The sequence below is a fragment of the Sarcophilus harrisii genome, chromosome 1, assembly GCF_902635505.1.
Source record: "Sarcophilus harrisii chromosome 1, mSarHar1.11, whole genome shotgun sequence".
NCBI lineage: Eukaryota > Metazoa > Chordata > Mammalia > Dasyuromorphia > Dasyuridae > Sarcophilus > Sarcophilus harrisii.
Genome location: NC_045426.1, coordinates 19,362,526 through 19,374,895, shown reverse-complemented (window position 1 = coordinate 19,374,895; position 12,370 = coordinate 19,362,526). Strand labels below are relative to the sequence as shown.

Here is a 12,370-nt window from a genome sequence, read left to right as displayed (position 1 = left end):
ACTAGCATTTATTTAAATATTATTTTTAAATTAACAAACATGAATTTTCTCTCCTCCCAACTCACTCCATTGAAAAGAAGGGAAGGGAGGAAAAAGAGGCAGGAAAAGAATAATTATTCATATAGCAGCTATTATGTGGCAAGTACTGTGATAAAAATTTTTTAATAAATATTATCTCATTTGATTTTCACACTAAAAAAAAAAAGAAAGAAAAATTATCCTTGCATATGTGTTGAAAATAAAAGGCTTTAATTAAAAAAAAAGGAAGAGGAGGTTTGCAGGTGAAAGAAGAATTGTTGGATGGACGCTGGAGCTGGCTCTGGACACGACAAAGGCCCGCTATGAGCTTTGGAGAAGACAAACTAGAAAGGTGAAGGAGGAGCACAAAACATGAAGGCAGAGGAGATGGAGAAAGACTCATGAAAAGCCATGGCCCCTTCCACTGTGCCACAAAGTATTCATGTCATCTCTGTCATTTGAGCCTCCAAACAACTCTGTGGGCTATCATAGAAGCATCTTCTCCATTGTACAGATGAGGAGACTGAGGTTCATGATACAGAAGTAGGATTTGAATCCATCTCTTTGCTCCAGGTCCAGTACTATCCACCAGAGCAGACCTCCTCCCAAAAGTAAAGTTCTCCTGTCTTTCCCATATCTGAGATATAGCCCAGAATTTCTGGTCAAACCAGACCACCTCACCTATGTGGCAGTTCCCTGGGGCACAAATGATACTGCCTGATGGAACCCAGGAAGCTCCTCTGAGCAAGAGGCTGTCAACTTTAAATGCACAAAGGCAAGAATTTCATAAATGGCAATTTGGGGAAATAAAAATAATATCAGAGAATTGGATTTGAATTCCTGGTCCACACCTTAAAATATAACCATGATATTTATTGCATTTATGTGTGTGGGCATGTGTACATATGTCCATATATATGTTCGTGTGTGTGTGTGTGTGTGTGTGTGTGTGTGTGTGTTCAAAGGAAGCCCAGGAGGAAGACAAGGAGAGGAAGGAAACAGCCCTGTATAATAAGGAGACAAATTCATGTGCAGAAAGCCAAGAATGGGAGGGAGGAAACATTCCATTTTACATAATTTGATAAATATTTATTAAATGCTTATTAAGTACCAGGTGCTATGAAAAGTATGGGGGATAAAATACAAAAACAAAACTGTCCCCACCCTTGAAGAATGGAGAATATCATGTGGACAGATAAGTAAATACAAAACCTGTTCAGAATAAACTGGTGGATAAGGAAGACCGACAACTGAGGAAATCAGAAAAAGCTTGTCTTAGGAGGAAGCACTTGAGTTGAGCTGGAAAGAAGAGCCCAAGGGCAGAGGGGAGGGGAGACAGCCCTCTGGTCTTGGGGGACGACTTGATCCAAGGCAGAGAGGTGGGGATGGAATGTCAAATCGGGGAAACATGGCGGAAAGCATTTCGGCAGAGGTCCAGTGGAGAAACGGTCCTGACGTCATCAGAGCGTTCCACAGACCATCTGGGCTAAAAGAGGAAATAGATGAGTCCGCGAAACAAAAGTTAAGCCTGACCCAAAGGAATAGTATATTCCTGATGGGAGATTTCAATCATTTGGACATCAGCTGGAGCTCTCACCCTACCACAAGTAAGGTGGCTAGCAATTTCATGACTTGCCTCAATGATACCATCATTTTTAAATAGAGGAATTTCTCGTAAAGATCTGATTCTCCCCAACAGGCCCTGGTTGCTGGGTTGGAAATGATGGGAAGCTTGAAGTGAAATAAAGACCACTGTGTCTTTTGTGAAAAAGAATACCAAGGACAATCATAGATCTGGAGGATAAGAATTCAAAAGGTCCAAAAGAAAAATAGGATCCATGGACTAAAATTCTCAAGACGAAATTAACCCCTAAGAATAAAATTCTGAATATACCTATGATACAATATAATATATGATACAATGGATAAAGAAGACAAGCTACTAATATGGAGGTACAAGGAATTCATCACCCAATTTAGATTTTTTAAAACCATATGCGTGGGATAAAAGCAAAGGCAGGAAATGGGATGAATACTTAAACATAGCTCAGTCCTCCAAGAATAATATCAGAAATGGTAAAGCTGAGGCCAGTGGAGAAAGCTGAGGGTCCCAAGAAGCTTTGGGCAGGATGTTTGGCCCAAGAAGGATGAGATGGAGTGGGTCGGATGAGATTCAGGTAACTGGCAGGAGGAAGAAGCCAGAGTTTCTAACATCTGCACTTGCTTCTGTTCAAGCCAAGAATGATCTTTGAACAGGAAAGAAATAAAATTAGTAAATAAACAATTCCTCAAATAATTAAACACCAAGCTATTCTTGTCATCAAACCCAAGTGAACTACACTCAAGGAATGATTACCAAGACACTGAGCATGATCTCCAAGTGAGAAGATACAAGATAACTGCAGCAGGCAAATAAATGTTGTTTCGAATTTGAAAAAAGGGAAGAGAATGGAGTCTATGTGCCATAAGCCAATAGGCTTGATTTCTATTCCTAGAAAAAACTCTGGAATTTATTTTCAAATCAAATTGTGTTTTTGTGAATTTATTCACCAACAATATAAACACTTCAATGTGTAAATAAGAATAGGACAGCGACTTATATAAGAAGCTGGGAATTTGTAAAAGATGGCCAGAGATTGTCCAGAAAAGGAAATTATGATTCTAGAGAACAGTCTGGCTCCATCAAGAACAGACTGTGCCAAAGTAACTCCATTTCCTGTTTTATAGGGATACTGGACTAGCAGAACAGCACAATGCTATAGAGATGGTTTATCTAGATTTTAGCAAAGCATGTAATAAAATGTCTCACGCTATCCTTGGAGGAGCTGGAAAGATGCGGGCTAGACAAAAGTCAGATAAGTGCATTCACAAATGATTGAAAGGCCAGACCCAGTAAGCTCAAAGTCAGTTTTAAAGGAGATTTTCAGTGAAGGGGATATAGCCTTCACCCTATGCTTTCATTTCAACATTTTTATCAGCAGTCTGGCTAGAAACAGAGAAAGCATGCTTGGCAAAACTCTAAATGACTCAAAGCCGGGAAGAAAAGTTAACACACAAAATGACAAGGTTTTAAAATATCTTAACAGACTGGAATATTAGGTCATATCAAGTTAGATGAAATTTAATAGGAATAAACGTAGTGTTATACTTAGATTCAAAAAAACAACTGCCTAAGGACAAGATGGGGGCTAAGCACCTCACCTGAAAACAGGTTTTCCAAGCTTAGGATGAGTCAACAGTGTATTCTGTAAGCTCATGTAAGTCAGGGCTCCCTTAAGAGAAGGAAAGCATCCAAGAGAATCACATCCATTCAGCACTAGGTGCCACCTTTTAGGAAGGATCACTGATAATCTGGAGTGTCAAAAGGTGGAACATCAGGGGAAGAATCTTGAGATCACAGCCTATGAGGTTGGGCTGAGGAACCTGAGACCTGGAAAAGGAAAAACTTAGTGGGAATATGATCATTGTCAAGTATGTGAACAGAGGATGAGATTTGCTCTGCTAGGGACCTCTGTCCCTAGAGGTCAGCACTAGTAGTGGACTGAAGTCACAAAGATGTAAATTTAGGCTTAAGGTAAGGACAAGTTTCCTAGTGATTAGAGCCATCCAAAAGTTGAACAGGCTGCCTCTGAGGGGAATGACAGACTCTCAATTTGAAGTTTCTTGTCGTGGAGGAGGTTTTGTTCACGGTCAGGTGGAAATTACATAAATAAATATTTGTAGATCTCATCAAGGGAATTCCTTTACATCTGTAGGTTAGCTTAAATGGCCTCCTTTCCAAACTGGATTTTAGTTCTGATTATGAGTCAAAGGACCTGGGCTCTGCTACTAACTAGCTGAGGTAAATCAATAGCTCTATGAGGCTCAGAGAATGTTGAATACTCTGTGTTTTATGGAGGAGGAATCTAAGGTACCTTCCAGCTCTAACGTTCTGTGATATTATGGTACAGATCCTAAAAGAGAAATCAAAGGGTATTTATTCCTACTCAGACCAGTGGATCTAATCTGAAAAGGAAATTCACAACATATATATGTACATATTTACACATACACATATATGTATCTATGTCTACATATACTTATATATAATATGTAAAATCTAATTCTCACATGATCAAGTGATAATATATATTTACCCTCATTTGTCTGCAAGAGATGAAAAATCAACCCATTCCTCTATATCCTAAATAACTGAAATGTTAGAGGTAAAACCAGGTTTACTAAAAGCAAAAATTATCAGGTCTTTCTTCTCCAAGTTATCATAAAAAAAAAAAAAATACAGTTTCTCATAGTCTTTATTTCCCAAAAGCATTTGAGTTTTTAATGATCTGGTTTTTATATTATTGCCATAAGGATGTCAATATAGAATACCATTGTAATGTATCATATATCACTCTGAAAGGTAATCTATAAAAGTAGCTTTTAAATACACCTATTTCTATGTAAAGAGAACCACATTGGTGAATTTTGGAATTGTAAAACTAATGAGGCGTCACCATATTTAACAACGAATAAGATACAAAATGAGGTTTTAAAATATGTGGCCTGTGTACTCTAGCAACGGCAGACTTAACTCTACACGTAATCGACTACATTATTTTATAGATTTTCAAAATATAGTGGCTCTGATCAGAAGAATGGGTAATTTAAAATGGCTTAAAAGCCCCAAAAATTTCAGTGGTAAATATTCAAACTGAACCTGGCTGACCTCCAGAATTTTTGAAACAGTTGAATTATCATAAAACATATTTTAACCTATTTACATGGGCAGAAAAATGCAGAGGGTATAAATTTTTAAAATCCCTACAAATTAAAAGCCATGCAGTCAAGTATAGGTTCAAGTTAATAGGCTAGCTGCAATCTTTTTTTTACAGGCAGGAAGAGAAAATTTCACACAACGAAACACAATTACTTTTGGATATAGTGTTAAAGTCTTTAAAAAAAAAAAAAATAAGTCATCAGGACCTTAGACATCATTAATTTGACCCATAACTAATCAGGAATCCCTACTACAATAAGCCCCAGGTATTCACTCAGCCTGCACCTGAAGACTTCCAGGAACAAGAAACCCAAAGCAGCCATTCCCTGCCATTTTGAGGCAGCTGTGATTATTAAGAAAATGTTCATTTCATGGATCTCAAATCTGCCTTTCTTTGACTCGCTCCAGTTTTGCCATCCTGAAAAAAATTTCTTTTTAATAGGGAGAATCCAATCCTTCAAGTCATCTGAATATGGCCTTTATCCCATGGCTCACTGGGTCTAACTTTTCAACTAGCTGTACTCACTGACTGCTCTTGGTCTCTTTTAGCACTAATTGTAGAACATGGGTTAAAAAGGCATACCAAGTTTTCCATGCCAATTTGTTTTTTAAATGTCTCAAATGCCATGTCTTAAATTGATAAATTCTAGATCTAAGTCAGACTAAGAGAAGCTTAAGGGGCGACTCTTTCCATTCTATTGCTTTGGAAAAGAGGAAAAGGGGATGAAATGGGACAAAGCAGAGGTTTGGGTTCTGAAATTAGGAGCGGGTCTTTCCCTCTCACTTTCACACATTTGGCATCTTTACCCCTGGCTGTTGCAAAAGCAAGCAGCTCAGCTGAAAGTAAACTCGTTTAATCCCTGAGGACAGAGAATATTTTTCCCTTCGTTTTCAAAGAACCTTTTGCAGCAAGACATACCTATTCATGAGGCCCAGAAATGTGTATGTTTTCATCCTCATATCCTGCAGCCCCAGCACAGAGCCCTCACTTGGTAAATGTTTACTGAGTTTAAACTTTTAAGACCCAAGGCTGTACTCTGTCACTGGCCTTAGGCACCCACACTATGAAATCCGCACTAAAAAAAGGAGGCTGGCCTTTGAAAAATGTTCAAACAGCCTGAATTCTTTAAAATTGGGAATCTTGTGCAATCTTTCCAACATGGAATAGCCGCAAACAAGAAATTGACATTAATTCTGGTTGAAACGGTCATGTTAATATTTCTTTTTTTCTCCAAACAGGGGAATCCTGCCTATGAGAAATACCTGAGGCCATTCTTAAAAAATAACCGATCCAAATTATGAGATTTGCCAACTACGGACTCTATTTTACTTTCAAGAAGTAGAACAAAATTACCCTCTAAATGTATGATACTATGATAAAGGGAAATCCAGTGTACTTGTTGAAAACAAGACAGGCAAATCATTAGCTTCTACTAGAGGTGTGCCTTCGGCAGTATTGTGAAAAATAAACCTTCCTTATCAAGTGCTTAATTCTTAACAAACCTTAAATTCACAAAAAGAAACCTATGGATATGAGCAGGAGCTAATAATCATATCAGCCTACTCCTTTGAAGGACAATATGCCTAATTTTTTATACAGATTTAAAACTATTTTTTCACGATTCCAGTATTAAATTGTCTCTATTTTTTTTCCTTATGGAATAACCTACCACAAGTCAAATGAATACACTACTAACTCAAGTTTGCAACCTATCCACTTAAACATTTAGCTGTTATATGTTTCAATGGGAAGATGTACGAATCATTCAAAAATCCGAAAGAAAACGACTTTGGTTTCAAGGCTTTAGACTCAACCGTGTTGCTGGGAATAAAAAAATTAAAAAAAAAAGTTTCAAGCATGTTTCATTAGAGTTTAAAATGTTTCTTAAACTGGATCCAACTGGTCTTCTGCCTCTTTCCATACTCCAAAAGCCACTCTCACACAGTGACAAACTTCACTAAACTGGTAAGTTTTCCATGACTTAACAAGGCGATGAGAATTTTACAGAAAGGAAATACAAACTGAATTTACAATCCTGTTGTACCCAATTTACAGCCGCCCAAATGGGTGCAATTGTCAACTTGTTAAGGTTTTGTTAAAGTTCTATTTATAATACAGGAAATTTGCCATGAACCAAACTGCATAAAGAACTTTCACAGGAAAATTCTGCCATTTTGTTCCTGCTGGTTGAGGTTACAAGCTTCCCTCATAGGGCCTTTCCGGCTCTGTTCGTTAGCCCTGGAATGGAGGTTTGTCACCTCAGTAAAAAGAGACAGCCTGCCAGGATGAGAGAGAGCCAGAGGTGAAACAGCTTAACCTTAGTCCTGTGACCTGGATTGTACAGCTTTGAAGCAATATTCCCAAGCAAGAAATGTCAGCAGACTAATATTCTAGCAATCAGCAAATTGTAGCTAGCATGGCTAATCCTTTTTGCTGCAGGAAACTGAACCAAATAAAATAAACCATATAAAACAAAACATGATAATGGAAGAGAAACAGTTGTACATTTTTTCATCGTGGCAAGGCTATCTGCATTCACTTCAGAAGAATTGGTTTGGTTTGGGTTTTTGTTAAATCTCAAGCACCACATGGAAATGCTTTATTCCAGAAATTAAAAATAAAATTAATACGGAAAAAAAAAATCTCAAGCACCACAGAAAACTTTGGTTTGGCTGAGCTGGGTCTGGTTTTAGTGGATTTGTCTGCCTAACACAGAGGCAGCAAAAACAGACTGGTAAGCTAAAACTTGGACATTAGGACCATACATGGTGCTATGACAAGCTGAAACTGTTCAAACATGTTCATTTTAGACACCCAGATCCGTGTCTTCCAAATGTCACAATTTTAACACTGTGGTCATTACACTGTAATCAGCAGTTCTACTCATCACCTCTCCAAAATATTATACTGACATTATTTTAAGAAAAAATATATATACCCTCACCTAGGCATGTCACCACCAATAATCACTGAAACCCATCCTAGTTCCATATTTCACTTTTTTTATTAGCTTCTTTTGGGCAGGCAGTACACTTGGGAATAATATTGCACCAGGCATAAAAAGTAAGACTTCTACCATGGGGATATTTTGTGTTCAAAATCCAATATAAATATTTCTAGTCCAACATTTCCATGGCTACGGATATTTGGTTGCTTGATTTAATATGCATAGAAAGAACCGTTGTCCTAGCTCGGAAAAGCGGGACTTAACAAGGACTTTAAACCGATCGGAGCAGGGCTTCCTTTCACGTCCCAACACTGTTTATCGGCCTGGAAACTAGGTCCCTCAGCAAGTTTTGACTTTTCTCAGAGGCGTCAGAGGTGCCCTGCTAATTCTTCCATTTCCAGTGTTTTTAGCCTTGTAGTTGCATTAGGAACCATTTAAACAGTAATGATTTTAGCACTCTAATAGAAAAAGTTCTGTTAACAGGTAGATTATAGACCATAATGAATTTTAGAATTCTTTTTATAAAAAAGGTATCTTGAGAATTTGAACAGGCACATGCATACTCGGTGTGAATGGGACCGGGGGGGGGGGGGGGGGGGGGGGGGGGGGGGGGGGGGGGGGGGGGGGGGAAGGGAGGGAAGGAAAGAAGTTTTAATAAGCACAAATTTCTTTTCCAGTCCTCACATCCTTTAAATAAATACAGATTTTTTTTCAAGTCCTCAGAGGTGATTTTTTTTTTTTTTTACTTTTCGTCCACGAGCCAGCGCCCACCAGTTTCTCCTGGGGTCACGGGTCAGTCATCTGTCTTGCGGGCCAGGCGACAGAAAGTCCAGTTGTGCTCCACTGTGTTTTCATTGGCCCGCTCGCTCATGTGATGCACCCGCGTGTTGCGGATCGTGAAGCCCTGCTTTGTAATGTACTCCATGAGGTGGACTCGGAGAGAAACTTCTTGGTGGTAATCACAGGGCCCAAAAGTGAAGGATACCTGGCAGTCTCTGGTGTCCATCATGTGCTTATTCCACTTGGTGAAGTAGTTGGAGATGCCCTCGAGCAGAGGGTGGACCTTGGTGGTGATGGTCAGCTGCGTGATGATCACCGCCACCGGGTTGGAATACTTGGAGAGCTTCCGGGTGCTGGACAGCTCAACGACTTCTTCAAAAGTATCCATGGGATACAGGGGCTTTGGGTCATTGAGACACTGAATCAAGGGCTCGATCTGGTAGAAATCGGCTTCTTTCCGAAGCAGATCAAACTCCTTAAAGTCCAGAGGCAAAGTCAGTTCTGAAGTCCTTAAGAAGTTGAGGACATATCGGAAAAGCGGCCCATCCCGATCGATGAAGTAGTTGCCCTGAGAGTCTCTGGCTGTGGGAAAGTCTCCCCCAAACATGGCTCCCAGCATGGAGTCAGGATACCTCGTCAGAGTGGTGAGGGAGGTCGTGTACAAGTGGCCCCCTACATTTAATGTGACTGGATCAGTCATCTGAAAACAAAACAGACAGTGTGACTCAGGCAACATAGCACGCATAAAATTTGGTCTACCCTATTAATTTCAATTACAAATAGAGCCCTTAAGGACCAAAAGCCACAAGCATAATATTGCTGCTCAATTTAAGGACCTCCTTCAATAGGGGGGAAAAAACACCCAAATTAGAATTGCTTCCAGATATGTACAATTTTTGTCATGACTAAAGGAAAGAGTTTTCCAAATAGGGTATGCTACAATAAGAAAGAGGTCAATGTGATTTAAACTATAGTATATTTGAAATTCAATCTTATAAATGTCTATTTTTTATAAAAGCCACAAAAATAATAATAATATGATTAACATTTATAAGTCATTTACCACTGCTCCAGGCATTGTGCTAAGTGGTTTACAAATTTCTCATTAGACCCTCACAACAACCCTGAGAGGTAGGTACTATTATTATCCCCATTTTACACTGGAGGAAACCAAGGCAAACAGTGGTTAAGTGACTTGGTAAGAATCTGACTACAAATCTGAACGCAGGTTTTCCTAACTCCAGGCCCCCTTCTCTATCCACTGTACCACCAGCTGCTTCTGAATGCCAAAATTAGAAAGATAAATATTGCAGACCTGAAAGACAGATATTTGCTACAATTATATTCTCACTTTAAAATATATATACATATATACATATATATATATATATATATATATATATATATATATATATATATATATATATATATATATATATCTCCAAACTAGAGCTGCTAAAAATCACAGCTTCAGACTCTTTTTGTAGTTAGACACTCTAAAAAGCCCTGCATTTGAAATGTGTATTTGGATCAGCCCTACCTCCAGGATCCTATACGAGAGCAGGGCTGGAGGCTGGGGTGCTACCTTCTGCCAATGGGTTGTCCTATGGGCCCCCACATTTCCTGGGTCTCTGGGGCCACGGCTTGCCCAGGGCTCTACTGCAGTCTTTACTCGGGATGGAGAAGTGTGAGAAATTTTGACTGCCAAGTTCACCCTTATGGCAGAGGAACTGAAAAAGAGCCACCCTGAATCAAAGAAGTCATTTTACTGAACAAAAAGAAAAGTGAGTTGATGACCAAAAAAGTTCTTCCTCTGTTTACTTCCCCCTAAAAAAGAAAGGGGAAAAAACCTAAACTAAACTGAACATGTGTAAAATTTACTTTGAATGTTTTCCATAGAACAAATCTAAGTAAGCTAATCGCCATTGCCTAATCTCTGCATCCTTACCACAAAACTATGATATGTGCAAGGCAGACAATGCTATTTTTAAGTTTCCATACCCTGATAGTATGCTTATGGTTGCAATGTTAATGTCATAATTTTGCCTGTAATTTTGAGAAGAATTTTCTCCTAACCATCCAGTATCAATAAAGAGATTGGGGTAGAATGAGAAAAATATTTCCTGACCGAAGGTAGGAAAACTGCAAAAGTAATCTCGCATTTGCTGTCGTTCTTTTTGGGGGAAAGGACCACATGAAGGTGGTGGTGCTTATGCACCAAATTACATAAAGAAATGTCACTGAATTCCAGAACGGCAAAATAAGTGAATAAATGCTTTCCAACGGCATTGCTTCAGTGCAGTTCAAGCTTGAAGATGAAAACAAAATTTTTAAGAGCAAAACTTTAAATGTTATAATAAGATTTCCAAAAACTAAGTGTTCAGTATTGAACTTTAATTTTTAAAAGAAGCGTTTGTATTAGATGTAAATACATAAATATACTACTAAACACATAAAACACCTCAAAAATCACAGAACAGATGTCATGATTCAGATTATTCTCACTCCCAGATTACATCTATGAATTTATAACTTATTTATGTTTTTAAAATTCACATTAAAGGGCCCGTGTAGCCATGCAAGAAAAAGAAAGTTGTCCAACTCCATTTTGCAGCATACACACAGGGAGCGGCGCCGGTGCACTCACCATATAGGCCCAGTCCCCATTATCCATCTGCTCTGATGCTGGGGATCTTCTCTAAGTTTCAGGAAGAGTTCAGCAGGAATATCACCTAGGCCCCCGCCCGGGGAGAAAACAGAAGATTAAGGAGGTACAGAAAACCCCTCAGCCAGCCCTTCTGACAGAAGACTAAACATCCCAATTCCAGGTTTCTATTTCTCTCCCGACCTGCCACCAAACAAAGCTCCGTGCAGTATCATATTTTCAAAGACCTTCCAGCGTCCTCCCTGCTAACCTCAAGGCCCACAGTCTCCGGGGACAACAAATAATTAAGTCTCAGACTGTCCTAGGCATTCCACTTTAGCTAAATCATGAGTGATTTACCTGCACAGCCAACATGTTCACAAAGAAAAAGAATTATTTCAGCTAGGGAAGAAGGAAAACCTTAACAAGTAAAACCGGAGTTCAAACACTGTGTTAATCAATAAAAAACTGTCTGCTTTCTGTGAAATAGAGTTTTCAGAATTTTTACAAAGAAATGATTGTGCGAGTTCTTCCTGATTCGAATCTATGATGACCCTGTATCAGGAAGGTCACTTATGAAAAGGGAAAAATAAAAGCCTCCCTCCCAATCCACATAAAAAATAATAAAAACACTGAAAATTACAAACTCAAATCCTGAAGTGAGTCTACTTTTAAAACCTATTCATTACTGATGCTGAGTGAAATGAGCAGGACCAGGAGATCATTATATACTTCAACAACAATACTATATGATGACCAGTTCTGATGGACCTGGCCATCCTCAGCAATGAGATCAACCAAATCATTTCCAATGGAGCAGTAATGAACTGAACCAGCTACGCCCAGAGAAAGAACTCTGGGAGATGACTAAAAACCATTACATTGAATTCCCAATCCCTATATCTATGCCCACCTGCATTTTTGATTTCCTTCACAAGCTAATTGTACAATATTTCAGAGTCCGATTCTTTTTGTACAGCAAAATAACGTTTTGGTCAGGTATACTTATTGTGTATCTAATTTATATTTTAATATATTTAACATCTACTGGTCATCCTGCCATCTGGGGGAGCGGGTGGGGGGCAAGAGGTGAAAAATTGGAACAAGAGGTTTGGCAATTGTTAATGCTGTAAAGTTACCCATGCATATATCCTGTAAATAAAAGGCTATTAAATAAAAAAAAATAAAATAAAATAAAAAAATAAAAAACCTATTCATTAA

At 38.7% G+C, this 12,370-nt stretch overlaps 2 protein-coding genes across 2 annotated transcripts in view; one reads left to right on the top strand and one right to left on the bottom strand.

Moving 5' to 3' along the window:
* The window catches only part of ACOX2 (acyl-CoA oxidase 2), a 48,581-nt gene extending 41,136 nt beyond the window's left edge, over window positions 1-7,445 (top strand). The window contains exon 15 of the mRNA XM_031953372.1: window positions 6,017-7,445. Within this exon, the coding sequence (XP_031809232.1) occupies window positions 6,017-6,079 (63 nt within the window). The 3' untranslated portion in view covers window positions 6,080-7,445. The remainder of the gene's footprint in view (window positions 1-6,016) is intronic.
* Window positions 7,304-11,903, bottom strand: KCTD6 (potassium channel tetramerization domain containing 6). Its single transcript, XM_003762957.4, has 2 exons — window positions 11,153-11,903; window positions 7,304-9,205 (listed from the first exon to the last, which is right to left on the bottom strand). The coding sequence occupies exons 1-2, from the start codon at window positions 11,177-11,179 to the stop codon at window positions 8,519-8,521; spliced, it is 714 nt and encodes a 237-aa protein (XP_003763005.1). The 5' UTR covers window positions 11,180-11,903; the 3' UTR covers window positions 7,304-8,518.
* Window positions 11,904-12,370: the final 467 nt, after the last annotated feature.